At 37.6% G+C, this 27380-nt stretch overlaps 1 protein-coding gene across 3 annotated transcripts; it reads right to left on the reverse strand.

The window, feature by feature from the left end:
* Positions 1-1188: 1188 nt before the first annotated feature.
* ELOC (elongin C) lies at positions 1189-25814 on the reverse strand. 3 transcript variants are annotated; one of them, XM_043601213.1, is made up of 4 exons: positions 25715-25814; positions 13807-13860; positions 9331-9474; positions 1189-3054 (listed from the first exon to the last, which is right to left on the reverse strand). In XM_043601213.1, exons 2-4 carry the CDS (start codon positions 13808-13810, stop codon positions 2864-2866), a joined length of 339 nt encoding a protein of 112 aa, XP_043457148.1. In that variant the 5' UTR covers positions 13811-13860; positions 25715-25814; the 3' UTR covers positions 1189-2863. The 3 variants fall into 3 exon arrangements, with proteins under 3 accessions (XP_043457148.1, XP_043457149.1, XP_043457151.1); XM_043601214.1 differs by lacking the exon at positions 25715-25814 and adding an exon at positions 25538-25645; XM_043601216.1 differs by lacking the exons at positions 13807-13860; positions 25715-25814 and adding an exon at positions 10774-10882.
* Between the last annotated feature and the right edge of the window lie 1566 nt (positions 25815-27380).

Here is a 27380-nt window from a genome sequence, read left to right on the forward strand (position 1 = left end):
ATTTTTATAACTTTAGTATATATAGCCATTCCATTAGTCAGTGTAACTTCCTGGACTCAATTCTTTAGGAACAGGTTTTCATCAGAGTACCTTCAGTGTTTAAGGATGGTATGGTACCTCATCAGTCTATTCTTGCCCAGAACAGGAAAATTGCCTTTCAATATGATGTTGGAAAAAAAAACCCAAAATGTTGGAAACACAATGCTTAAACCCCGTCTACTTTGAACAAATTAAGAGATGATGTGTTGCATTATAAGAAAGCAAATTTGTGAAATCCCTTTGAATTACAGCTTTGATGCTGCTACATTTTTTTAAGGTTTTTATTTATTTTGAGAGAGAGCGAGCAGGGGAGGGGTAGAGAAAGGGAGAGAGAGAATCCCAAATCTCAAGCATACTCTACACTGCCAGCAATGAAGCCTGATGTGGGGTCGATCCCACAAACCATGACATCATGACCTGAGCCGAAATGGAGAGTTGGATGCTCAACTGACTAAGTCACCTAGGCATCTGGATGCTGCTACATTCTTAGTTTTGTGACATGCCATACTACCTGAACCAGATTACTGGCTACTTGAGAAAGGTACTCTAATCCCTTTAGTTATATACTTTCTTCCTAAACCAGCCTGGCCACTTACCTTTATTCAATAGGTTTGGATCAAAAACATTTGTGTTATTTCTCAGAATATTTGCACTATTTTTGAAGAGTTGATAAATTTAGCAATATGGCTCACACTAAGATGACCACTCCATACGTAGCAAGATGTCTCTAAATGTAGTTCTACTAACATGAGGTGAATTTACTGCTTACAGTAAACTGCATTTCTCAGTATCAACAAGATTTCAAAAGTAAGGAGACTGTCATTTGTCAATAATTGCATGAAAGATAAGCAACCTAAAAAGCATAAAATCATCTTAGTACAAAAATGAAGTATTGACTGAATAAAACAGGATTTTGTGGTAATATTTTATGTGCAGGAAAAAAATTGAGATTTGCCCATTTGAAAGGTAAACTAATTATCAAGTCTCAAAAAACTGTTAAGATTTCAATGCTATGTAAAAGTATCTCTTTGATTTAACCAAATAAAAATTCCTGCTATTCAATCATATGGCAAATGTCCTGAAGCAAGTGGATTCATGAATTCTCAGAAAAAAGAGCAAATTAAAGTTAAAAAGATCAAACACCAAGTGTTCATCAAACCTTTCAGTCAAGAGCCTTTATTAACATGCAAGTATCATTTGCCGCAAGATATACAGTTTTTCCTAATCTTTCAGTTCTACTTCAATATCTTAAACTTAAGGTTACTTCTGGATCTAACACATAAAGTAACCTACTAAAATTGGTCAAAGTTAAACTTTATTCTAGTTGTCACTTTGACCTTTAGAATCATCATTTAGGTTTTTGACATTATTTGTCAGCAAGTAGATAGAATATAATTCTTGTACTTGATAGTCTTCTATACTAAAATATGTACCAGTATGTCTTGAGAAGTTACTAAAATATATGCAATTAACACATTTAATTGCTTTCAGTAAGCTGGAAAGTACAATGTTAGGTCTTCTATGAGGAAAAATTACTTACAGATCTTGGTTATGTTTTTTGTAGGTTCCAGAAAAACTGGTCCATATTAAATCAGTCTTAAAAGAACTAAGCTGAAGGCTTAAATATATATCTCCTATAATGATAGTTTTGTTTTACCACTAAGATAGAGATAATAATAAACCCACTCCAGTACTTCTTTTCTCATGCCTAAGCAGAGGTGCTCTGTCATAGTTTTTCTGTTTAGTATAAAAGCTGAATGACGTCTTTGTAAATCTGATTTCAGTAGAAGACCCACAGATTATGGGCATCATACTTATTGGGACATATTTTAATTAATAGAAGATAATTCATATACTATATCAAAGTACATGATAAGATTTGCACTGCATCTCTCCATGTTTTTAATCTTTTATAACATTTCAGTTTGTTGGAGGAAGACTAGAATAGTTCTGAAAAGTCTAGCTTTTAAGAGCCGATTAAAGTCCATAATCAGTCTTTTAAAACATATTTAAATAATCAGAAGTGCAGTCACAACAAGGGACTATGTAAGAATATTGCAAAGGAAGCTTTATAGTCAATGCAGGTACAGTACTTTGGATTGGCCAAAATGCACAATGCACATGTAATCAATCGTGTAGTTTACTTGTTGACCATGTGGCTACCGGTTCAAAAAGTGATTGCTTCAAAAGCTGTGCCTAGTAATCTCCCAGAACTGCTTTTAAATAAAGTTCTTAAATTGCAGCAATAAACAAAAAGACAAGATACACTTAAACAATACTGCAGTTTATCAAAAGACACATAAGAAATTTCAACTCTTATGTCTTTGACAGTTATAAAAATCAATGTTTTGGCTAAGTTATAAACATGTTTATAATGCAATTATTTGCATAACTCTAGTAATGCTAACAACGGCTACAAGATCAGGTTTTTGTTTTTTTTTTTTAAAAAAAAAAACACTAAAAACACAAAAATACGTAGCCCCATTATTTACCTGTAGAATGTGTTCATTTATGCTTAAATTTCAGTTTTACTATATCACCACTGCTCTAATTTTAAAAATCACATCCAAAGGATAAGGCAAAACCACCTACGAATTGGCATATTTGTTTATTTCTCAATTTGTGAAAATGTCCTCAATTTGTTGATGTAGCAAACAAATTTCAACTCTGATTGCTATGCAAAAGAACAGAAGATAATCTGCTTTGCAATGAACTTTAAAGTTCAACTGCACACAGGCAACATGCTATATATGAAAAAATTACTAACTGAACTACAGGTATTAAATACTGAAAAAAGTTAACAGTTTATTATAATTTATTTTATTTAACAATCTAGGAAGTTCGCAGCCATCAGCAGTTCCAGTGCAATTTCAGGTGCAATTGGGAATTCAGGAATCTCCGTGGAGCTGTTAGTGTAGCGAACCTTGTAGGTAAAATACATGCATACTTTTGATAGCACATGTGAAGGGATCTCTCTAAAATTGACTTCATTAGTTTCATTCTCAGCAAACTGACCTGTAAAAGAAAAGAAGTATGTTTGTTATGGGCTGAACTGTGTTCCTCCACAATTCCCATGTTGGGAAGTTCTAACCCTCAGTACTTCTGTGACTATATTTGGAGATAGGATCCTTTTTTCCTCTTTTTTAATTTTTTCTGTGCAGGAAGTATTTTTAAAGAGATAATTAAGGCCAAACAGGATTATCAGGGTGGGCCCTAATCTAATGACTGGTATTGTTATAAGAACAGGAAGTTATAGATCAAAGATGCACACAGAGGGAAGACAATGTGAAGACACAGAGAAGACAGCCATCTATCTACAAGGCAAGGAGAGAGGCCTCAGAAGAAACTAACTCTACCAATACCTTGATCTCAAATTGCTAACCTTCAGAATTATGAGAAAATAAATTTCTATTGTTTAAATAACACAGTCAGTGGTACTTTGTTACAGCAGCCCTAGCAAACTAATACAGCGTGAGAAGAATAAACCCAACTAGCATCACATGAAATAACTTATTCTGATTTCTGAGTATAAATATAAAAAAGAAATCTTTATTAAGATAGTATTTGAGATTAATCAAGACTAATTTTAAAATTCTAATTTTCTTCCAAGGACTTTGGAAATTTTAGCTTCTCCTAAGAATCATGGTGGCATGATTAAGTAAAGGCGAATAGTATATAAAAAAAGACAATCTTGGGGCGCCTGGGTGGCTCAGTCGGTTAAGCGTCCGACTTTGGCTCAGGTCATGATCTCGCGGTTTGTGAGTTCGAGCCCTGTGTCGGGCTCTGTGCTGACAGCTCAGAGCCTGGAGCCTGCTTCAGATTGTGTCTCCCTCTCTCTCTGCCCCTCCCCCGCTCATGCTCTGTCTCTCTCTCTCTGTCAAAAATAAATAAACATTAAAAAAAAAAATTAAAAAAAAGAGACAATCTTTTCGAAGATTCAGTTTAGGGAATCAAGTCTTTATGTATCATCAGGAGCCCTGTGCTATAGTGAATTGCCATATAAAAATAAATAATAAATGTTTGTTTCCCCCTTTAGTTTTTAAAAGTATGATTATGTTCATCAGATCTCCTCATAAGTTACTTTTCTTTGTTTTAGTAACACTTTATGAACTGTTTTTAATGATCTCTCAAAATTTCTTTAGCTATATAAAGGTTATAGCATTTAGCATTTACTATAGGGATAAAATAGTTTCTTAGCAGTCTAGCACGAGTACTGAATATAAAAAGTAGAAAAATGTACTTTCTGAGAATGTAGTAGTATTTTAAAAGTGTTCTAATAATTGTTGCTTGGGGGTGGGGTGGGAAGAAAAGAGAGCAGGATTGAATGAGTAATTCACATCAATGAGGTAAATTCTGCTTTGTCAATGACTAAAATTCTCTTTCTTGAATATACGTACGAAATACTACCAATAGACACTTATTAAGCCTTTGTTACTAGACAAACATTAGGGTTTTTTTTTTTTTTTGAGGTGAAATTCGTATAACATAAAATTAACCACTTTAGAGCATACGATTCAGTGTACATACACAATGTTGTGCAACCACCACTGCTATCTAGTTCCAAAACATTTTCAGTATCCCAAAATAAAATCCTAAACCCTTTAAGCAGTTATTCCCCATTTTCCCAACCCTCAGCCTCTGGCAAAAACCAGTCTTTCTGTCTCTATGGATTTATCTATTTTGGATATAAATGGAATCCTACCACATACGACCTTTTGTATCTGACTCCTTTCACTTAGCATATTCTGAAGGTGCAAGTATCTGTACCTCATTCTTTTTTATGCAAACATTAGTTCGGGGCTGCAGATATATTAAAGGAGACCACACTTACAAAAAACAAACATCCTTTAATCTTAATTTTTAGTTAAAATTTGTTGGCACCCATGATTTTATTTTTCTAAAGTAAATCCTAGCTCTATCCAGTAGAAAAGTCTAAACTTAATTCATCCCACGAGCAAGGAGTACTGCTAACAACCAGATTGGGGTCCTTAAGGCCCATTTTCCATTAGGAGAAAATGGCTCTTTGGAAAAATGGCTCTTTTCCAGACTGGAGAATTATGTACCAAATGAGCCTAGGAAATCTTGTCATTATAGAAAGTAGTACAGCTATCCCAGATTACCAGAGCCAGGTCAAAAAAACCTGATGTGGCTCCTTCTGAATAAAAATGGAGCAAATGGGGGCAATTTGAGCATCAGTGAGAAGGACTACACTAGATTAAAAAAACCTTAAATAATAAAAAGTCACAAGAAAATGAAACACAAAAAAACAAAAAAACCCCAAACACTTTTTGCTACTGGAGGATGCTGAAGAATAATTTCATTATTCAAAAATTATATGTAAACAGAAAAAAATCAAGCACTTATTTTTGCTATACAGAGTATATTTCAGGGTAACCAAATATTTCTTCATAGGAGAATTCTAATAAATGCACAAGAAATGATAGGAATTAGAAAGTCACTGTTTTGTAATTCCAAATGAAGTAAATCTCAGCAGTAATCACAATGAATGCTAAAAGCATATGAAAATCTAACTGCAGAACTGTTCAGAGATGAATCAGCTTACTAGCCCTGTAACCTACTAAGCTATCCTGACATTGCTAAAATATTGATACAACAGAAATACAGGAGTACTGCCTATAAAGTATTCTTGCCTAGAAAAATGAGCTGGATTCTAATCAAGCCTCTAGAGTTCTAATTTATAAGCTTACAAAATGAAACATTAAGTCTAATCCAGATGTGAACATTTTACAAATAACTTGGTTCTCCAAAAAGTTCATGGTCTGCAAAAAAAGGGAGAGTGCAGGGGGGACTATCATAGATTCTGCAAGTGAAATGACACTGGCAGGACATATTTGCTTGAAATACTCTTTAAAAAAGTGAGGATGATAGGGGTGCCTGGGTGGCTCAGTGAGTTTAGCGTCCGGCCTTTGATTTCAGCTCAGGTCATGATTTCAGAGTTCAGGAGTTCGAGCCCTACATCGGGCTCTGCACGGGCAGGGTAGAGCCGGCTTGGGATTCTGTCTTTCTGCCCTTCCCTAGCTCGCGCTCTCAAAATAAATAAACGTTTAAAAAAAAAAAAAGTGAGGAAAATAGATGAAATGAAATTGACAAAATATTGATAAAATTGAAGCTGGAGATGAGTACATGCAAGTGTATTATACTAATCTCTCTGTATATGTTTTAAAATTTCCACAGTAGGGGTGCCTGGGTGGCTCAGTCGGTTAAACATCTGACTCTTGGTTTTGGCTCAGGTCACAATCTCACGGCTTGTGAGTTCAAGCCCCACATCGGCTCTGCACTGACAGTGCAATGCTTGCTTGGGATTCTCTATCCCTCTCTGTTTGCGTCCTCTGTCTCTCTCTCGCTTAAAAAAAAAAAAAAAAAAGTTAAATAAATAAAAATTTCACAGTAAAAAATATGGAAAAGGAATTACAAGTGACCTTAAATAGAAACAATCAAGAAAACTAAGGGGCGCCGGGGTGGCTTGGTCAGTTAAGCATCCAACTTCGGCTTAGGTCATGATCTCACGGTCCGTGAGTTCGAGCCCCGCGTCGGGCTCTGTGCTGACAGCTCGGAGCCTGTTTCAGATTCTGTGTCTCCCTCTCTCTCTGCCCCTCCCCTGTTCATGCTCTGTCTCTCTCTGTCTCAAAAATAAATAAATGTTAAAAAAAAATTAAAAACAAAAAAAACCTAAAAGGCAACCTATGGAATGGGAGAAGATATTTGCAAACGACATATCTGATAGTATCCACAATATATAAAGAACTTACAAAACTCAACACTCAAAAACTGAATAATGTAATTAAAAATGGGCAGAAGACATGAATAACATTTTCCCAAAGAAGACATAGAGATGGCCAACAGACACATGAAAAGATGCTCAACATCACTCATCATCAGGGAAATGCAAATCAAAACTATAATGAGATATCACCTCACACCTGTCAGAATAGCCCAAGTCAACAACACCAGAAACAGGTAGCTGGCAAGGATGTGGACAAAGGGGAACCTTGTGCACTGTTGGTACAAATGCAAACTGGTGAAGCCACTCTGGAAAACGGTATGGAGTTCCCCAAAAACGTAAAAATAGAACTACCCTATGATCCAGCAATTGCACTGCTAAGTTTTTACCCAAAAAATACAAAAATACTAACTCAAAGGGATACATGCACCCCAATATTTACAGCTGCATAATCTACAACAGCCGAATTATGGAAACAGCTCAAGTGTCCATCAACTGATGAGTGGATAAAGGAGATGTGGTGTGTGTACACACACACACACACACACACACACACACTGGAATATTAACAATGAATGAAAGAAATGAATGAAAGAAGAAAGAAATGAATGAAAGAAGAAAGAAATGAATGAAATCTTGCCATTTGCAACAACCTGGATGGAGCTAGAGTAATACGTTATATGAATTAAGTCTGAGAAAGACATATACCGTATGATTTCACTCATGTGGAATTTAGGAAACAAAACAAATGAGCAAAGGGGAAAAAAAAGAGAAAGAGGCAAACCAAGAAACAGACTCTTAACTATAGAGAACAAAATGATGGTTATAAGAAGGGAGGTGAGTGGGGGGGATTGGTTAAATAGGTGATAGGGATTAAGAAGTGCACTTGTGATGAACACTGGGTATTGTAGGAAAGTGCTGAATCACTATATTGCTCATCTGAAACTAATATTACACTGTGTATTAAATAGAATTTAAAGCAAATCTAAGAAGACCCAAAACAAGTGACCTCAAACAGCCAAAATAATCTTGAAAAAATAAAACACTTCCTCATTTCATAACTTACTACAAAGCTATAGTAATCAAAATACTGTGGTATTAGCATAAGGACAGATCAATGCAATGCCACCCCCCCCCCCCCCCCGCCCTGGTTCAGCGGGTAGAGCATGCGACTCTTGATCTCAGGGTTGTGAGTTCAAGCCCCACGTTGGGTGTAGAGATTACTTTAAAGGAAAAAAAAAAAAAAAAAAAGATCAACGGGGGAGAGTTGAAAGCCCATACATAAACCCATGTGGCTATGGTCAACTGATTTTCAACAAGGGTGCCAAGACCATTAAATGAGGGAAAGAACAGTCTCTTCAACAAATGGTACTAGGATGCCCATATAAGAAAGAATGAAATTGAATCATTACCTCACATCATATACAAAAATTAAGTGAAAATCAAAGACCTAACTGTAAGAGGTAAAATCAGAACTGTTATGGGGCACCTGGGTGCCTCAGTCAGTTAAGTGTCCAACTTTGGTTCCAATCATGATCTGGTGGTTCACAAGCTCGAGCCCCATGTTGGGCTCTGTGCCGACAGCTTGGAACCTGGAGCCTGCTTCAGATTCTGTGTCTCCCTTTCTCTCTGCCCCACTCCTCTCCCTGCTCGTGCTCTGTCTCTCTCTCTCTCTCAAAAAAAAAATAAATAAATAAACATTAAGAAAAAAATCACAACTGTTGTAAGAAAATATTTGCGTATCATATCTAATACGGGTCTACTGTCCAGAATTTATTAAAAAAAAAAAACCAAAACGCTTACAACTCACTAACAAAAAGACACACAACTGAATTGAAAAATGTGCAACAGACTTGAATAGACGTTTCTCCAAAGACGATATACAACTGTATAGCAAACACAAGAAGTGATGTTCAGCACCGTTAGTCCCTACGGAAGAGTTAATCCAAACTATAATGAGAAACCACTTGATACCCATTAGAATGGCTAGAATCAAAAAAAAGGGAAAATAAGTGTCAGTGAAAATGTGGAGAAACCTGAATATTCATACAATGATGGTAGGAATATAAAATGGTGCAGCCACTGTATAAAGTTTGGTGTTTCCTCCAAAAGCTGAACACAGAATTATTGTGTGCTCCAGAAATTCAAATCCTCAAGAAAAATTTTAAGGTAAAAACAAAACAAACAAACAAAAAAAACCAAAAACCTCTCAAGGGAAAAAAAAAAAAGAAAATGGCAAGAATAGATGTTTGGGAAGTGGTAAATTTCTAAACATAAACTTTATACGTAGTTAGGAGCACACATCACCATCAGAGTCCTACTGTGGTGAAGAAATTAAACATGGAAACTAATGTAGGGAAATGATCCTATTAGGGTAAATAACTGAAAACAGGAAATGGCAGGAACCAATTTTTCCAATGCAACACAATCATGAAATAATGTTAGAAAAGTTACTGTTTCTTTCCTTTAATGTTATGAATCGCTTAATTCAAGTTAAGAACATACTGAAAGTAAAGATTTATTAACAGAAAATAAAGAAATGTACATACCTGGGCCACTCAACATGGCTTTTATTGTTCCAGATGTTAGTGCGTGTTCTCTTTTTACAATAAATTCATGACCATCCGAAGATATCAATTTGACATACATGGCATCGGGGCCTTCACAGCCGCCATAGGTTTTCTCTTCTCCATCTAAAGTAAGTAGTAAAATGATTTTTGAATCACAAAATTAAAATAAACAGGTTTACCAAGGTTAATTTTTGAATAACTCAGACCCAAAACATTTCTGGATGGTAAGATCTACCAAGATTTTAGGTTTTTTTAATTCCTTGTTTTATCATTCTCTAAACATTTTCCAATGTCAGAATAAACTACATTTAAGAATATTATTTTAGATGAAAATTTACTAGTATTTTTCGAAGAAGTATTAACAATTTTTTTGTGAACACAGTAGCACATTCAAATTTAAAGGCTCAAATAAAATAAGCAAATAGTAAAACTTTAAATCACCTGAAATACTCATCTTAAAAATATGACACATTGTGTGTTTATGAATGAATGTTTATATGTCATGTGAATTCAACTACCCTGATAAGCTCCTAATTCTAAAAGTTAGGGCTTCCTTTTACTCAGCATCTTGCTCTTGGTCCGTATTAATAATCCAAACATTTTACTGCTGAGTTTAAATTATTGCACGATTGAAGTAATGAATATAGACAAATACCAGTCTTTGAAAATTCCAAGTGGAGGTGAGGACACAGAGCACATAGATGTTACTCCACTGCCAGCTATCCTCATTGCCACCACAGCTTCTGCCACAGTAGCTAGCTCAATATAACTTTTCTGGGAGTTTGCATTTTTGTATATCCCCATAAGATCTTTCTAACATCTAGAATTCTCACAGTATTGTACTGACAGAATTATCTTTATGGTTACCAATATCTGAAAGAAAATATCTTAAGGCTTATTCTAAAAACTTATGAAGCCCAAGAAAAAGAGTACAGAGGATAAAACTGGAGTATTCAAGCTATAAACATCCATTTATTTATTAGTAGTTAATTTAAAATCCTTCCAATTAGGATTAATAAATAAAAAAATCATTAATGTTCGTCTGCTGTCCAAAATGTTTAATCTGAATCTAATCAGGAGTAAACAACCCAGACAAATCTAAATTTTAAATGGTCATCAAAGACCTCACTCCTCACACCCCCAAAAGGAGGGAACTGTTTAGATGAGATTAAAGAGACAAATTAATGCAATACGTGATCCCTGACTGGATATAAAACACAGGCATACCTCAGAGATAACTGTGGGTTCAGTTCTACACCACCATGAAAAAGCAACGCAAAAATGAGTCAAATCAATTTTCTGGTTTCCCGGTGAATATAAAAGTTTGTTTACAGTATACCATGGTATGCAATAGCATTATATGTGTAAAAAAATGTATATTATCTTAATTAAAAATACTTTATTGCTAAAAAAAATGCTAACCATTGTCTGAGCTTTCAGTGAGTAGTAATCTTTTTGCTGGTGGAGGTTCATGCCTTGATGTTGATGGTCACTGACTGAGCAGGGTGGTGGTTGCTGAAGGCTGGGGTGGCTGTGGCAATTATATAAAATCAGACAATGAAATTTGCAGCATTGATCAACTCTTACTTTCAGGAACGATTTCTCTGTAGTACGTGATACTATTTGACAGCATCTGACCCCAGGAGAACTTCTCTCAAAATTGGAATCAGTCTTCTCAAACCCTGCCACTGCTTTATCAACTGAGTTTATGTAATACTCTAAATCCTTTCTTGTCATTTCAACAACTGTCACAGTATCTTTACCAGGAGTAGATTCCATCTCAAGAAACTACTTTCTTTGCTCATCCATAAGATGCAACTCCTCATCTGTTAAAGTTTTATCTTGAAATTGTAGCAATTCAGTCACATCCTCAGGCTCCACTTCTAATTCAAGTTCTTGTTATTTCTACCACATCTGCAGTTACTTCTGCCACTGAAGTCTTGTACCCCTCAAAGTCATCCATTAGGGTTGGAATCCACTTTTTCTACACTCCTGTTAGTGTTTATATTTTGACCTCTTTCCTAGAATCACACGTGCTCTGAATGGCATCTAGAATGGTGAACCTTTTCCAGAAGGTTTTCAGTTAACTTTGCCCAGATGCATCACGAGAATCACTATCTATGGCAGCTATGTATTTCTTAAGTAACAAGACTTGAAAGTCAAAGTTACTCCTTGATCCATGGGCTGCAGAATGGATGCTATGTTTGCTGGCATGAAAACAACATTAATCTTGTTGCACGTCTCCATAAGAACTCTTGGGTGATCAAGTACATTGTCAGTAAGTAGTAGTATTTTGAAAGGAATCTTTTTTCCCTGAACAGGAGGTCTGAAGAGTAGGCTTAAAATATTCAGTAAGCCATGTTGTAAACAGATGTGCCATCATCCAGGCTTTGTTGTTCCATTTGTAGAGCACAGGCAGAGTAGATTCAGCATGATTCTCAAGGGCTCTAGGATTTTCAGAATGATCAATGAACATTGACTTCAACTTAAAAGTCACCAGCAGCATTAGCCCCTGACAAGAGAGTCAGCTTGTCCTTTGAAGCCAGGCATTGACTTTTCTCTACAACAGTCCTAGATGGCATCTTCTTCCAATACAAAGTGTTACATCTCCACTGAAAATCTGTTGTTTAGTGTAGCCACCCTCATTAATTACCTTCGTTGGATCTTCTGGATAACATGCTGCAGCTTCTACATCAGCACTTGCGGCTTCACCTTTACAGTTTTATGTTATAGAGACAGCTTTCCTTAAAACTCATGAGCCAGCTTCTGCTAGCTTCAGACTTTTCTTTTATAGCTTCCTCCCCTCTCTCAGCCTTCACAGAATTGAAGAGTCAGGGCCTTGCTCTGGATTAGGCCTTGCCTTACGGGACTGTTGTGGGTGGTCTGATCTTCTATCCAGACCACTCAAACTTTCTCCATCAACAATAAGGATGTTTCGCTTTATTATTTGTGTGTTCACCGGAGTAGCACTTTCAATTTCCTTCAAGAACTTTTCTTTTGCATTTGCAACTTGGCTAACTGTTGCAAGAGGCCTAGCTTTCAGCCTGTCTCAGCTTTCGACATGCTTTCCTCACTAAGCTTAATCATCTCTTGCTTTTGACTGAAAGTGAGAGATGTGCAAGTCTTCCTTTCACTTGACACTCAGAAGTCATTGTAGGGTTAATAACTGGCCTAATTTCAATATTTTGTGTCTCAGGGAATAGGGAGGTCTGAGGAGAGAGAGAGAGATGAGGGAATAGCTAGTCGGTGCAGCAGTCAGAACACACACAACATGTATCGATTAAGTTCCCTGTCTTATGTGAGCATGGTTCATAGTATCTCAAAACAATTACAACAGTAGCATCAAAGATCACTGATCACAGATCACCGTAACAGATACAATAATAATAATGAAAAAGTGAAATATTGTGAGATTACCAAAATGTGACAGAGACATGAAATGGGCAACTGCTGTTGGAAAAATGGCACCAATAGACTTGCTCCACACAGGGCTGCTATAAACTCAGTTTGTAACAAAAACAAAAACAAAACCAAAAAACTGCAGTATCTGTGAAGTGCAATAAAGCGAAGCACAATAAAATGAGCTATGTCTATAATGTACCTGCTGTAAAGAACACTACTGAAATAACTGAGAAAATTCTGAATATGCAATGAATTAGGAGATGCCTACTCAAGTATTTGGTGTGAAGTGATACTGCACAACTAAATAAATGGTACAGAAAAAAGCAAGCATGTGTATGTGGATATATAAATACATACATACACATACACACACACACACAGAGAAAGCAAATGTGGCCAAACATTAACAATCACTGAAGGCTATGTAGTGTATGACTCTCACAATTTTTCATAATAAAAAGCAGGGACATTCATAAAGATGCAAGTAACTTTTAAATTGTAGACTACTCAAGCATACAGATATTTAGCAGGTGTTATCAATCCCTTAGAACAAAAATAAAAACAATTATTAATTAAATTTGCAATTCTTGTGGTTTTTTTTTTTGCAAGCTAAAGCATTTTATATGCTTGTTGGGAAAGTTTCTAATTTCTTAAGGTGCTATTTCTTACTAGCGATCACAAATATATTTGGCACAAAAACATTACTTATCTGCCTTTCAAAAATATGTACAGGCATACCTTGTTTTTAGCAGGTATTATGTTGTGTTTTGTTTTTTAGACATAATGTTATTGCACACTTAACAGACCACAGTATAGTATAAACATAACTTTTACAAGCACTGGGAAACCAAAGATCTCATTTGACTAGCTTCATTGCTGTGGTCTGGAACCAAACCCACAATATCTCTGAGGTTTGCCTGCAGTAAGCAGATGCTGTAGATTTAAACAACTAATTTCAGTCTATTCTGATTGCATTCACCAATGTCAAAGGCCTATCTTTGAGAAGACCAGCTTCTACTATTTGCAATAAAAAATGACTTTTATGTAACTTACCCATTATGTTCTTATGAAATTCTACTTTACTTCCACAGGAACTTTAGTAGTTTCCTGAAAATATAACAATGCTATTTTAAGATTAATGCTGGAATAACATGTTTTCGCCCATTACTATTTAATATATCCTTGGTATTACAAGTTTAAAAACTCTCTCTCTGCTATGCAGGAGTTTCCCAGCCACCATAAATGGAACAGTATCAAGTTTCTGAACATGGGAGGAAAAGATGATCACCTTCAGAATAGTGGTCTGTATAAATACAGATTTGTTTTTTTCCTTCCCTTTAAGGTAGCTATTCTGACAACAGTTTAAAAATACAGATGTTGTTCCTTAGGAGTTGAATTGAACTTGAAGGAGATCGTTGACCTTAATCATCTTTGTATACTTGTATCTACTAGATACTAGCAGACACTAAAGCACGTATTTGCTAAATCAATGATAACATGATAAATCCAAGGACATGAAGTAGCCTTCAGAAAAATGAAAAAGATAAAGCTTGCCCTCCTCTTATGTAATTGTGCACATTTATAATACATTTCACTGTGGCATCTTTTCTGCAGTCTATGGAAGTTCTAAAGTTTAACAGTGAAGTTGTAGAAAATCTTTAATATTCTGACAAATCTTAAATTTTACAAAGATGAATGCTAAAGGAAAAGGGTTCATGTTTTGAGTAACTTTTTATTTTTATATCATTTCTTCAAGATTTCATTTATACCAGTATTTTTATGTTATTAATGGGAAGACATCCTGTTCTCTAAGAAATTCCTGACCAGTATTTTATCTAGCCTTAAGGGAAGGGCCAAGAAAATGAACCATAACATTTTATAGCAGGAAAGAAACTTGGAGATAACCTATGCAATTCCTCATTTTAAAAAATAGTAACATCACTGATGTAATAAGGGAGTTGAATGATTTGTTCCAGTAATGACAGAGTAAGAGTAGGAATCAAATCTATTTGTTAGTCTAGAATGCTAAGCATGGATATGTAAGTACCATTTCTAATATGAGATAAGGGCAACAGGGGCAATGTCATATTATTACCAACAAGTTGAGAGCCTGATAAGTGGTAAACATTGCACTACATGCTTTACATACATTATTTTAAAACAACACTTCCACAAGGGTATTATTATTCTCATTTTAGAGATGAAGAAACACGAAGAAGCTGCTACTTGCTTAAAGCTTCTACAGCTCAAGTGGCAGCAAGAGGATTTAAACCTAGGTAGGTCTGCTTTAGGGCCTGCACTCCTTTCCATTATTCCATGCTGCTATGGTAAAAAATTCTGGCTCCCATTAAAACTTGTTTTCCACTGCTGCTAGGTAAGAGCTGCTGATAGAAATCCTTAGATACTTATTGAAAGTGTAAGTACTAAAAGCAGTACTCTGCCACTTTATGATAATAATAGCAGATAAAAATTCATTGGTCATTATTACTGTATTCTGTTCATACTGCTTTGTAATCATTCTAAGAAAACAAAAAAGGAAAAAAATGATAGAAAAGCTAGAACAAGAACTTCAAGCCAACTTTCTATCTGGAAAATCTCCAGAGCCAAACATCTAGGATGTTTACTTAACTAGCAGTAGCTACGCAACCATGCAGTCACATTTTAGAAGCCCTTTGTGTAGCAACAGCTTCTCTATAGACTTAATATAGTAAATCAATTTCACCATTTATTAAGGATTAAAGATGGGTGGGTGGGGGAAGAGAAACTCCCCATCACTAACAACAACAACAAAAAAATCCACAGTATATTAACACTAATAGTTGAGTAAATCCTAATTCTTAGGTAGAAGTTAAAAATATTTAAAGTGTGATTAAATTGGGATGTAACCTACAAATTACCTACATAAGTCTAAGTTTGGGTTTACAAAATTCTCAGGGTAAACACTTGAGTGTCTATTCCATAACTGAGCTGAGTTCTGGAAATACGAATTAGGTAGGTAAACACACGTGGTTGAGCAGTAGGTTGAAAATATTTCTAGGCAAAAGACACAGTATGAACAAAAAGTCCTCAGATATATTGTGCTTTTAGTGTTATATATAAACATTATTCTTTTATAGTTTTTTATTTTTTGGGAACCAATAGAAATTCTAGGTGAGCCTAGCACCCACAAAGCAATCAGTTTTGAATCTAGTATTACTGAACATTGAAAAGATCTTTGAACAGCCAGCCCATCCTTCAAATTTGAAATGTTACTGCAATCATTTACTATTAAAGGAATTTCTAGACTATACTCTTATCTCACTAACCTGTTTAATACCTAAGATACCTAAGATTAATTTTTTAAAAAGCAGATTAGAATGACAGGTATAGTTTGGTGCCATTTATGTAAAACAAGTGGCTTCCTGCCTATTAATTATGTTTTCTGCAGAATAAATAAAATGCACAAAAATACATGTTCAAAGTATAAATAACTAGCTCCAGGTGGGGCTCTGTGCTGACAGCTTAGAGCCTGGAGCCTGCTTCATTACAGTCAGTGTGATAAACATGTTCTAAGTGGCCAGGCAAGTCCCATTTTATCAATACACATTTCTTTTTAGGTGGACTTTTAGATACTTTATAGTTTTTATTATGAATTCTGTCTGTTTTCCTATTATACTTTCTGAAAGATTATTGCTGGTGTTTTAAAGAAAAGCTTTTAAATCCATTAAAAGTTGATTTGTATCCCATCACCTATGCAGAACTCTCTTATTAGTACTAATAGTTTTTTAACTGATTGACTTAGGTTATTAAGTAGATGACAGCAGCAGCTACAAATCTATTTTTTGTATGTCTCTTTACATTCACTATTTACTTGGAAAAAGTAATAAGGTTAGGGGCGCCTAGGGTGGGTCAGTAGGTTAAGCGTCCGACTTCAGCTCAGGTCACGATCTCGCGGTCCATGAGTTCGAGCCCCGCGTCAGGCTCTGTGCTGACAGCTCGGAGCCTGGAGCCTGCTTCCGATTCTGTGTCTCCCTCTCTCTCTGCCCCTCCCCCATTCATGCTGTGTCTCTCTCTGTCTCAAAAATAAATAAACTTTAAAAAAAAAATTAAAAAAAAAGTAGTAAGGTTAGACATCTAACTGATACCATTCATAAAAAATATGCTACAGATTAAAGAAACAAATATAATAAAACTCACTGAACTCTGGAAAAATAACAGAAGAAAAAAATAAAAATAGCTCATAGACCTGTACAAAAAAAATGTTTGATCCCAACAGTAATCACCAAACACCCAAACTAAAACACTAAAATGTGCTAAGAATCAAGTGGTACAGAAGAGGAAGAGGATAATACTAAATATATAGCACAACAGTTTTTGGAAGGCAGCAGCACAATCATCAGGAGGCTAGCAATAATTCTCCTTCTTGGTATCTATTTTAGAGAAACACTAGCTTGTGCACAAAGGCAAGGAGAAGAATATTGACTATAATACGTGCACAAATGAAACATTGAGAAAAACCCTGAAAAGTTCCCAATTAGGGAATGACCTAAATAAAAATAGTATATCTACAATTATTGATAGTTATTATGGGCAGTGAAAGGGAATAAATTAAATCTATGTATGTATGAAATATCACCAAGATTAATTTTTTATTTAAAAAAAAAATTTTTTTTTAACGTTTATTTTTGAGACAGAGAGAGACAGAGCATGAACAGGGGAGGGGCAGAGAGAGAGGGAGACACAGAATCTGAAACGGGCTCCAGGCTCTGAGCTGTCAGCACAGAGCCCGACGCGGGGCTCGAACTCACGGACCGTGAGATCATGACCTGAGCCGAAGTTGGATGCTCAACCGACTGAGCCACCCAGGCACCCCAAGATTAATTTTTTAAAACGCAGATTAGAATGACAGGTATAGTTTGGTGCCATTTATGTAAAACAAGTGGCTTCCTGCCTATTAATTATGTTTTCTGCAGAATAAATAAAATGCACAAAAATACATGTTCAAAGTATAAATAACTAGGAAACTGTAACTTTTTAAAAAGAAAACTATGGTTTAAATTTGTTTTTAAAGTTTATTTTGAGGAGTGCCTGGGTGGCTCAGTCAGTTAAGCGTCCCACTTTGGCTCAGGTCATGATCTCACGGATTGTGGGTCTGAGCTCCAGGTGGGGCTCTGTGCTGACAGCTTAGAGCCTGGAGCCTGCTTCCAGTTCTGTGTGTCCCTCTCTCTGTGCCCCTCCCCTGCTGGTGTGTGAGCAGGGAAGGGCAGAGAGGGAGAAAGAGAATCCCAAGCAGGGTGAGCCCTGTCAGTGCAGAGCCGGACCAGGGGCTTGAAACATGAAGTGTGAGATCATGACCCGAGCCAAAACCAAGAGTCACCAACTGAGCTTAACCAACTGAGCCACCCAGGCGCCCTAAATTTGATTTTTTAAAAAGAAACAAATAAACGTATAGAACCAAACAGCTCATAAGGGAACAATGGTCAGCCTGATGATTAGTTCCTAACTATATGTAAAAATATGATTAATTTGGAAAACAAAGTAATACAAATTGACAGAAGTTAGAAGGCAATTCCAATTTGTAATAACACATCAAAATATCCTGCCCGAATGTGCTTATAGTGTCACTGGATGTACGTCTCTCAAGAGGAGTTAGAATTTCTCATTCTGGCCTATTTAACTTATAACAATGCTCCTATATCTAATTCTTGCATAGACTCTCCTAATACTTTTAGCAAATAGTACTACTCCTCTCCCATTTTTCCTCCATTGTGGAATTTATAGTTTTCTTTACTATTAGATGCAAATGCTTCAAAGTGTGTCTTTTTAGATACATTTTGTCTTGCTTACTAACCTTAAGTTTCCACAAGGCAAGATTCTCTCTTTATGACCCAGATATCCAACACAACGGTAATTATGTGGTAATGTTAACAGGGTGAAACTTCATACAATAGTGTATCTGGCCAAGGACACAGATATTCCTATTCTGAGCTTTCTGACAGAATAAAGTTATTCAAAGGTACAATTCTTTTGACCAAGATTAATTACTTTTATGTTTTCCCATGATGTTGGCATTGAATAAACTTACAGAACTTTTAGACAAGCATCGTGAAAACTATTCTATTTAAGTTTATTAAAACATTTTGGGCTATACTGAGGGGAGGGGGTGACGAAGGAAGGAGATGGTATTCCATCTTTCACAATAAAATTTAGTCAATATGAATTCTTGGTTCTTAAAATAATTTTTATTTTAAAGACTTCAAGGACATAGGTCACAGCCACATTTTATGAAATTACGATAACCAAAATGCCAGTCTCACAATTTTGCACTACCACAAATTGTTAATTATAAATGCAAGTGTATGAAACATATATTTCTGTACACGATCTCTAGAATTTTATGTTTCCTAGAATGAATTCAGTTATCTGAAAATGTTGTGTTTGATAATGTCCTCAAATCTCCTGGGGTTAAAATGTGCTTCCAAACATCCCTGAGTTTAAGAACAAGTTTTGTTCTCAGTGGCTGTCTACACACACCAACACTAGCTCAAAGAGGGTAGTTCTTTGCCTTTACTAAGGGAATCTATTAGGTCATTTAAAGTAAAAGCACTGACCTCAATTTTCAATCTATTTCTGATAGTTAACAATTAGTCACAGCCTAATTGTTGTCCTAAATGGTCAAGTTTCTACTATTAAAATAATAACTCACCTAATAATACTCAGTAATCAACTGCATTATAATATTCCATCAGCAGGGCTTCATTTCTAGAAACAAACCCTCACAAATGTCTGCCCTATGTTCTGCCTGTTGTGAACTATGGGCCTTTAGGAATCTAGATTAGAAGAGATCCTTCTGATATTTAAGAACTCTATTTTAGACTCGCCCCAAATGACCAATCAGAAATATTACACAGGGTGATGCAGACCACAGCAATCATTACAGTGATGTTAAGTGGACTTCAGATCACTGTGAATGATGGTTCTCAGTTACTTATGTTTTGGTAAGTTATAGCTTATTAATTTACAAGTGGCAAACTGATAAACAAGTCTTTCCTAAATCCTCACACTTGATTTCTAAGTATTCATCCAAGAAATAACTTGCCCACAAAATAATTTTGTACAGAGCCTGGGTGGCTCAGTCGGTTAAGCGTCTGACTTGGGGTCAGGTCATGATCTCGTGGTTTGTGAGTTTGTGCCCAGCACTGGGCTCCGTGCTGACAGTGTAGAGCCTGCTTAGGATCCTCTGTCCCCCTCCCTCTCTACCCCTCCCCTGCTCGTGTATGCACACACACTCTCTCAAAAATAAATAAACATTAAAAAATAAAAAAGAAAAAAATGTTTTATGGAAGTGTCTAGAGCAGCTTTATTCAAAACAAATGAGAAACTATTCTGATGACACATAAGCCGTGATATATTTGTACAGAGGAATACCATTCGTAACAACAAGGGATGATCTACTGGTACACAAGACATAGGTGAATACTAAAAATATTATACTGAATGGAAAAACAAAAAAGTACATACTGCATTATTCCATTTATATGAAATTCTAGAACAGGCAAAATGAATTATGGTGATAGATCAGTGGTTGCTTCTGAAGGAACATGAGGCAACTTTCTGGAAAATTAAATGGTACACTATTTCAGGGTATGTCAATTATATCTCAATTAAAATAAGGTTAGAGTAAGATGTTTTTAAAAATTTATTGATTTTTCTTAAATTTAGGTATTTTTCATTGTAAAGATATCAATCCAGAATGGTTTTGTCTCATTAACCTTTCAAAATATACTGATGCTGATAATAAAACTAATCCAAATTCTCTAGATTTGCAGATGCTAATAGAGAAGGAGTAGGACTTTGGGAGTCCTAAAGAAGTAAATCTTGGACTATGAATCTCTTAAGTGAATGGCCACAAAAGGAAAGTAGGTTTTGATCTGGGTCTCAATGTAAGGAGGTATTTTTACCAAGCAGAACTGGAAGGAGATCCAAGCAAAGTAAACAGTATAAGCCAAATCAGGAGAGAGGTGGGAAAGGCCTTCATACAAAGCAGAAGTGTCACTGGAAGTCCACATCTAAATTTCTGCTCTCCAAATTTCTATCTTGAGACCCTGATAAATTAAAGTGATAATACTTGTTTATCTCCCAAACACAATGGGCTAAACTGTGTCTAAAAGTGCCTTCCAGAGCCACTATTTCATGACTATACCCATCTGAAATTCTTCATCCCTCTACAAATGCCTGTAACTCCAATTTCCCATCTTTATTCAACAGAGTTGTTGCGGTCATACACCAGAGCACTTAAGGACTCCAGAGTGCTACGTGCTTCAACGCAGTCTGTCTTCCTCACTCTTGTAAACTACCTAAACTCCCTCTTAGACAATGATCTCCAAACTCCTTTGTTTTGGTTTAAAAAGGTTTGAGCAAATATTCCCACTATATACTCTCTAATTAGATTCTACATATTATAAATTAATTTAAAAGAACCCTTAGAATAATGGGCCAAAAACAAATATAAAAAACAAATAGAAAACAAGTTCTGACCTTGCTTAATCCCACTGAATTCATCAGGAGTGGCACCATGCACATCTCACAGTCTTTATACCCTAAGTCCCTGCCCTCCCCTCTGATGTATATGCCCACCCACATCCCAATCCCGGGCAAACCCAATTCTCTGCCTAGCTCAAGCCTCAACCAAGAGATGGATGTGGCTGGAAAAAAGACACAACCATTTTGACTGACCTCAACTTTAAATTTGTGACCACACACTTTAAATAGGCACCTGGCATTGTAGTGATCCTGGTAGTAAACTGGCTTTTCTACTCTGAAAAAAAATCCTAGCTTCTCCTAAACCTCCAACACCTTCTCCTCCCTGCCCTGACAAATTTACTTATTTTATCAAGAAAACAGAAAGGTATCACTTCAATTACCTTGTCTTTCTACCTTCATTCTACTTGCATGTATATAGCATATCTTCTGTCTGCCCTCCTGTTTCAAAAGCTGAAAAACCATTCTTCCTGGGGCACCTGGGTGGCTCAGTTGGTTGAGCATCCGACTCTTGGTTCAGCGCAGGTCATGATCTCATGGTTCATGGGTTCAAGCCCCACACAGGGCTCTGTGTTGACAGGGTATAGCGTGCTCGGGATTCTGTCTCCCTCTCTCTCTGCCCCTCCCCCACTGGCTCTCTATCTTGCTCTCAAAAATAAATAGGGGCACCTGGGTGGCTCAGTTGGTTAAGTGTCCCACTTTGGCTCAGGTCATGATCTCAGGGTCTGTGAGTTCAAGCCCTGTGTAGGGATCTGCGCTGACAGCTCAGAGCCTGGAGCCTGCTTGGATTCTGTCTTCCTCTCTGTCTCTGGCCCCTCCCTCACTTGTGTACGTTCTCTGTCTCTCTCAAAAATAAACATTAAAAAAAAATCCTTCTTATCTAAGGCCAACCCTTCCATGTAAGCACACCTCTCCAAGGACTTTGTTCTATTAGTCCTACCAAATTCCTATTATTCCTATACACATCAAAATGCTGTAACATCATTACTACCATCCACATCTCCTTAACCTACTCTGATCAGACTTTTGGCCCACTAATCCACTCAAAGGGCTCATCACATTTCAATTACTTTACTTGTCTAGTTGTCATCTCTTAGCAGGGTTTTACAGTTGCTACTACCTCCTTCCCAAAACAGTTTCTTCCCTCAATGTTAGAGATGCCACATCCTCCTGCCTTTTCTGCTTCTATCACTGTTTGCTCCTCTTCTGACCAGAGTACTCCCAGTCATCTGCCCTCTTCTCCATTAACACTCTCCACTTGATGTCCTCTGGTCCACAGGTTTAAATATTACCTACAAAATATGACTCTGCCCCCACGCAATAGTTGTACATATCCAACTTGCCTACTTGCACATTCTGAGCTGTACAATAATTATCAAACTCCTGACTTATTCCTTTACAGAATTCCAAGTTTATTCCTCAGAAACCAGTGTACCCTCTTGTCTTCCTCATCTGAGTAAATGGCACTACTGGTCACACAGATGCTCAGCAAAACTGTTGATTCCTCAAATTTTTTTCTGTCCTAGGGTGAAGGCAAGACCCACCTGGCTCTGTCTTCAAATGATATTCCAAATCAGACCATTTCTACTCACTTCCACACCACATCTCTAGTTCAAGGTACCATATCTCAGTTGGACTACTACAAGCCTCCTTAGGAGCTGGTTTCCCCACTTTCCTCCAACTTGGTCTATTTGCCACCCAGTAACTAGTTATCGAAAGCCTAAGTCAGATGTTACTCCCCTGCACAAATCCTCTAATGGCCTCTCATCACAAACAGAAAAAGGACTATAAAGTTGCATCTTACTTAATCTTTACTATTCTGATTTTCATCTTCCATCATTCTTGCCTCACTATGCTCCAGCTATACTGGCCTTCTCTGTATTGTAATAGGTCAAGTTCATTCCCCTCTTAAGGTCTTTGCATTTTGCAGTTACTGCTATCTTAAAAGCTCTTCCCTCAGATTTTCCTCATCATTTAGGTTGTCCAAGCAAAACCATCAACTCCTCAGAGAGGCAGATCTTCCTTGCTGACTCCCCTATCAAATTCGAAACCCTTACCCTGGTCACCTAGTTTACCCTAACTCTAATCTTGATATAATCTCTTCACATCTATCACCACTTGAAACTATATTTCCTTATACATATACTTATTGTATCTCTGCTTTCCCCAAGCTCCATAAGGGCAGGACTATAGCAGGCCTGGCGTATAGCAGATGCTTGATAAATATTTCTTTTTTTTTTTTTTGATAAATATTTCTTGAATGAAAGGTAATATTGTTTTCTTAATTTCAAGGCTTGAAATTTCAGGTATGACTAGATGGGCTTTTTCTGATCTTACTTAAATTTTTTTTTTTTAATGTTTATTTTTGACAGAGAGAGAGAGAGAGAGAGACAGAGCATGAGCGGGGTAGGGGCACAGAGAGAGGGAGACAGAATCCAAAGCAGGCTCCAGGCTCTGAGCTGTCAGCACAGAGCCCGATGCGGGGCTTGAACTCACAGACCGCAAGATTGGACGCTCAACCGACTGAGCCACCCAGGTGCCCCTTTCTGATCTTATTTAATAATGGAACAGTAAACTTTTTTTTTTAATTTTTTTTGGAGAGAGAGACACATGCAAGAGTGGAGGTGGTACAGTACAGAGAGAGAGAATCTTAAGCAGGCTCCATCCCCAGCACAACACAGGGCTCGATCTCAGGACCCTGAGATCACCATCTGAGCCTAAATCAAGAGTCATATGCTTAACCAAATGAGCCACACAGGTGCCCCTGGAACAGTAAACATTTACTACAAGTGAGCCAAAATGCATTTAGACAGATCAATGTAAATGCAGAGAGTTTCCAGATTATTTTATAGTACTGAAAAACCTATTTAAGGAAAGAATACCAAAGGAAGTACCTTATAAGGTACACTCAAATATTACTTTAAAACTTGAAAAAAAGAAAAACTTGATATATAGGGGTGTGCAGATGTGTCAGTCGGTTAGGTGTCTGACTTCAGCTAAGGTCGTGATCTCACAGATTGCGAGTCTGAGCCCCGCCTTGGGCTCTCCACTCTCAGTGCTGAGTCGGCTCCGGATCATCTGTCTCCCTCTCTATCTGCCTCTCCTCCACTCACCCTCTCAAAGATGAATAAACATAAAAAAGAAAAAAAAAAACCAGAACTTGATATATAGGGTTGACTAAACCTCTGGCTACTAACTACTAATTACATTACACAATTACCATAATGTAATGAAACCGGCAGCTGAGTTGAAATAAACTTAAAAAATATGTATATATATTTTGAAATCGTAGTTACTAAATACATTTCATACTTAAGAGAAAAAAGAATGACCATTTAAAAACTAATAATGAACCCCAAATCATTACTTGGCAATTAGCAATAAATATCCACGATGACAGGGATCATAGCTGTTTTCTTACCATTGTATCTCTAGAATGAATGAATCCACCTGTGATGTTTCAACATCATGAATTATAATGTAAGCAAGATCAGCAATTTATCATCTTAGTCTACTATACTCTAAAGGAAACAACTTTTGGGGGGTCAAAAAGCAAATTTGGCAGTTTTCATATAAGGATTTTAAAACTCAAACTAAAGGATTTCGGTTGTTCCGTACACTGAAGGTGATGCAAAGTAGAAATGCTCGCACTAATGACATGAATTCCACAGCTACAGATTACTAAAGAGATTTTAGTTCCGTAAGAGAAATTCAGCGGCCGCCGTACTAGATACGTTTCAGAAAAACTGAAGGTAGATGCACGACAGTTTCAAACTATCAAGTCGGGTAGAGATCGACCGACAAGTTGCCCAGAAGGTAAACTTGTCGGGGTCCTGCAGCTGGAAAGAGGGGGACGGTGACTGTGAAAGACTGTGAGAGTCACTCCTGTGACTGGGGACGGACTCCAAGAAAAGGACTTATCCGAGTGCACCCGGGGAAAGCAAAAAGGGAAAGCGACAGAGCTGCCATGCTCCTAACTCCACCCTCCCCGCGCTCAGCCCGGGGAAGGCCCAGACACGCTGGCGACCGCCCCTCCTTCTCCCTCTTCCAAACCCACCGAGAGGCGCCTAGAAAGGTCCCGCCGCCCTCTTCTCCCCTCCCCCAAACCAGGAGCTGAGGAGGCCCGGGGAGGTTAAGAGCTTCCGTTCCTTCCCCGCCCAAATGGGAAGGGGTGGGAAGTGGGACTGTGAGCGCGCCCAGTACAAGCCTTCCTCGTTCTCCATACGAATCTGGAGTTCCGTTCCCATCCCAGCCCAAGACTCACTCGTCAGCCCTGAAGCCACCGCAGCCACCGCGCCGGGTCCCCGCGCACCGCCACAGCCCCTACTCCAGGGCCACCCCCCCCACCCCCAGCTGCCTGCCGCCGTGGGTTCCGGGGCAGTTGGAGGAATCACTTCCGCCGGGTCATGGACGCTTTCTACAACGCGCGGGAGATCGGTACCTGGTAAGGCAGGGACGCAGTCTATTGCCGGCTTCCGTGCACAGGAAGTGCGCACGCCCTCCTCCCTACTCCTACAGTACAACTGACCGCGGTCATTTGCAAATCTCAACCAATCGGATTCTGAGTCTCTGATTCCCAGCATGCAACGCCGAGCCTGATCTGATTTCCGCAGGGACATCATTCTGAAAGAGATGCTCGGAGTTCCGTCGCAGCACTGCATCCTGGGATTTGTAGTTACTCTGGCATGTACTCTCCACGGCAGCACTACACCCTGGGACTTGTAGTTTCTCACATTGGATGTTAAGATCTTTGGTAATTTTAGAGGTTGTCTCTGCCTCTGGTTTGGGGGTACTTGTGGGGGCTTGGAGATTACAGAGAAAAAAATTGCAAAGTGGAAGTGCGGTTTCTATGTTAACAAGATCGTGGTCTTTAAAAAGCAGCATCTGTCTTTTGTGAAAAGTTGCTAGAGCATCTCAACTGTTCACGCAATCGGGTGGCCTCATTTCCTCTCTTTCAGATACCGATTACTGAAAACTAATCACGTCCCCACCCCCAGGATTGGGGCTTTTCCCCCTCCCCACAAAACCCTCCCTGCATTCCCCTCCCAGCCCGGGGTTGTTCAGCTGTCCTGAATTCTGAGATCTTTCACAGAGATTCCAGGCATCTGCCGCCGATACTGAATTCTGAGACCTTCTTTAACACTCCATGCTCTCTGCCCCAGCATCCTTCCTCTCTCGCTCTGTCAGTCGGCCTATCCTTTTTACTTGCTTTGCTGTGGTTAAATTCAGGCACCCTTCCAGAAAAGCTGAAACAGCTAAATAAAGTTTGCACTTTGTTTACGGGCCGTGGCACGCAGGGAATGTAGGGCCAAGACACTCGCCATTACAAGTTGCTCAACTAGGCGCTTGTTGTGTTAACAATATACACGAAAGGAAAATAGATACAGGCGATCCAGTTTGTTGACCTAATTAATAACTTTCGGCTGAAACACATGTTTTATTGATTTGGCAGATAAAAGTTCTTGCTTTTTGCAAACAGATTGTTCTGTTACTTTTCAAAGACTTTGCAAAAATCATTTTTGGAAGTTTTTGGTTTTAATGGTAGCTCAGAATAGAGTTTGGCAGGAAGGAGGGGCAATGGGGTGAGGAGAGGAGGCTGTGGGCTCATTTTCAATCAGATTTTTCCTCCTTTACTTCTGTCTTCCTCTTTTCCTCATTGCATTATCACCCTCTAAAGGATCATTATGTTCGTTGCTTAGAGAATGATAGAATTTTCCAGATGAGAATACTGAGGCTAGCTAATGCCAGATTTAGCGCTAGAACCTAGTCTAGGATAAATTTTTATTTACATAGTCAATATAATATGCTTACTGTGCTTATTATATTGCTTGTTATGAAAAAATATAGATTGCAGATAAGTTTTTTCCATGCATTTTTACATAATCATACTGTGTTTATGTGGTTCTATATTTTGTTAACTTTCCAACTGAACTTCTCTGTAGCCAAAGTTTCAACAGGCATCATTTTTAGCATCTGTATAGAAACACATTGACTAAATGTGATTTTGATAATCTGTTGACAAATTATTTTCTAGAAAGATTCTTCTGTTTATGTTTTAAACCAGTAATGTATAAAGAAATATTTTGGGTTCTTATCAGTGTATTGGT

Source organism: Prionailurus bengalensis, chromosome F2, assembly GCF_016509475.1.
Source record: "Prionailurus bengalensis isolate Pbe53 chromosome F2, Fcat_Pben_1.1_paternal_pri, whole genome shotgun sequence".
Taxonomy (NCBI): Eukaryota; Metazoa; Chordata; class Mammalia; order Carnivora; family Felidae; genus Prionailurus; species Prionailurus bengalensis.

Excerpts from the sequence above, each read along its gene's own strand:
- ELOC (XM_043601213.1), bottom strand. Across the intron at positions 3,055-9,330 it reads AGCCATGTTGAGTGGCCCAG|GTCAGTTTGCTGAGAATGAA; the intron begins GTATGTACATTT and ends TTTCTTTTACAG.